The sequence below is a fragment of the Nanorana parkeri genome, unplaced genomic scaffold, assembly GCF_000935625.1.
Source record: "Nanorana parkeri isolate BGI_ZX_2015 unplaced genomic scaffold, ASM93562v1 scaffold1554, whole genome shotgun sequence".
NCBI lineage: Eukaryota > Metazoa > Chordata > Amphibia > Anura > Dicroglossidae > Nanorana > Nanorana parkeri.
In genome coordinates this window covers 339,849-341,785 of record NW_017307822.1, presented here as the reverse complement: position 1 = coordinate 341,785, position 1,937 = coordinate 339,849, and the positions used below count along the sequence as shown (strand labels likewise).

At 50.8% G+C, this 1,937-nt stretch overlaps 1 protein-coding gene across 1 annotated transcript in view; it reads left to right on the top strand.

The window, feature by feature from the left end:
* Nucleotides 1-834: 834 nt before the first annotated feature.
* Nucleotides 835-1,937, top strand: part of LOC108798779 (serine/threonine-protein phosphatase 2A 65 kDa regulatory subunit A alpha isoform) — a 31,497-nt gene continuing 30,394 nt past the window's right edge. The window contains exon 1 of the mRNA XM_018570561.1: nt 835-1,004. Coding sequence (XP_018426063.1) covers nt 927-1,004 — 78 coding nt within the window. The 5' untranslated portion in view covers nt 835-926. The remainder of the gene's footprint in view (nt 1,005-1,937) is intronic.

The following is a 1,937-nucleotide window of genomic DNA, read 5'->3' as shown; positions in this document are numbered from 1 at the left end:
GCAGAGCATGAGAACAGATACAGATTTAAAAGGAAGAGCAGCAAAGAGAAGGGAAACAACTATGGATTACAGTAAGGCACACATTACAGTATTGTTTTATGTTAAAAAATCTGAGGGTTTAATGTCACTTTAACTGCCCTTAAGGCAACATCGCTGTTTCCCCACCCTGTTTTGGTAATAAAGCTTCAAGATTTCATCCAGTCTGGCTTATTGCAGAATAGAAGGGTTTGGCTGCATGTGGAGCTATACAAGCCACAGGGTAACATGTAGCGGGGACAGAACAACAGGTCCTCTGTTTTTAGAAAATATAGAATTCTAGACAAAAATTCTGATTTATAACTTGTGCGTGCATGAATAAAAAAATTGCCCAGACTTGTAGTGGGTCAATAAGAGATGCAAAAGGTTAGAGGTCAGATACAATTCTTTGGTGTCTATGAACAATTCGCAGAGCAACTCGCCCTGCGAATCTGTGTTTTTATCTTCTATGCTCTATCTAGTGGCCATAACGTGGCATTACATCACATTCTTCCTGAAAATTAAATATACTCATAACGTTCTTTTTTATGTTTTCCACAAAGAACGAACGTTCACTCTATAAAATATAATAACAGTATACAGAACAGTATGAATTTATTGCGTTTCTGCACTTGGCTCAACTCCCAGCCGATCCCTTTTTCAAAATGGCGGACGCAGCTTCGCCAATCTCCCGCCCTATCTGCTCATAGTCCTAGCAACCGTATCCAGCCGACGCCTCCCTTCCCCTCCCAGTTCCACAACTCGATAAGTTCGTAGTTTTGATCGATCACCGGAAGCGTTGCTGTATAAACACACTGGAGGAGGGCGTGGCCTGTTCGCCCCTGCGTGACAGCTTCGGCGCCCCCGTCCCCGCCTTCTCCACACTCTCCGGCTGGCAGGAAGAAGCGATAATGGCTGCAGCTGACGGGGACGATTCTCTGTATCCTATCGCCGTCCTCATCGACGAGTTGCGGAATGAGGACGTGCAGGTAAGGGGGAGGAAGCGGAGGCGACGGGGGAGGGCAGCTGAAGGAAGAGCGCGGGACGCTAATAGTACCACGGCCGGCTGGGTACAGGCCCGAGGAGGAGGTGGGCCCCCCTCACAGTGTTTGTAAACAGAGGGGCCTTACCTAGTAGGCCTAAAGGGAAGGGGCCCCATGTAGTATACAGTACAGTGAACCCTCGCCCAGTAGGCCTGAGGATAAGGAGGGGCCCCCTGCATTGTGGGAAGCCCTCACCCACAGCCTAAAAGAGGAGGGGGCCACGGGGCCCTTAACCTTCAGCCCTGAAAAAGGAGGTTCTCTAGTAGTGCTTAATGTGAGGGCCCTCAAGGGGAGGGGCTCCTGCAATGTGGGGAATCTGCCCCCAAAGCTTATAGAAGAAGGGCCCTTAACCTTCTAGTCTGGAAAAAAAAGAGGTCCTCTTGTGGTGCCTAATATGGGGGCCCTTGCTATGCAGGCTTGGGGATCGGGAGGGGCCCCTGACAGTGTGCAATGTGGGGAACCCTCCTCCATAGCTTAGAGGGGGAGGGGGCCATGGGGCCCTTAACCTTCAAACCTGAAAAAAGAGGGGCACCTGGTAGTTCTCCTTATGAGAGGCCCTCACTCTGCAGGCCTGAGTGGCCCCTGACAGTATACTGTCTGGGAGACCCTCACCTTCAAGTTTTAGGAGATGGGGGGGCAGTCTCTGACAACACTCTGTTGCCCTCAACTGCAAAACCCCCAAAAAAGAGGGACCTCTGGCAGTGCTCAGTATGAGGGGCCATCACTTTGCAGGCCTGAGTAGGGGCCCCTGCCAGTATGCAGGGTGGGGGACCCTCATCTTCAAGTTTTAGGAGAGGGGGGTGTGGTCTCCTACAACACTCTGTATGGGGCCCTTAATCACCAAACCTAAAAGAGAGGGGCCTCTGGCAGTTCTCAATA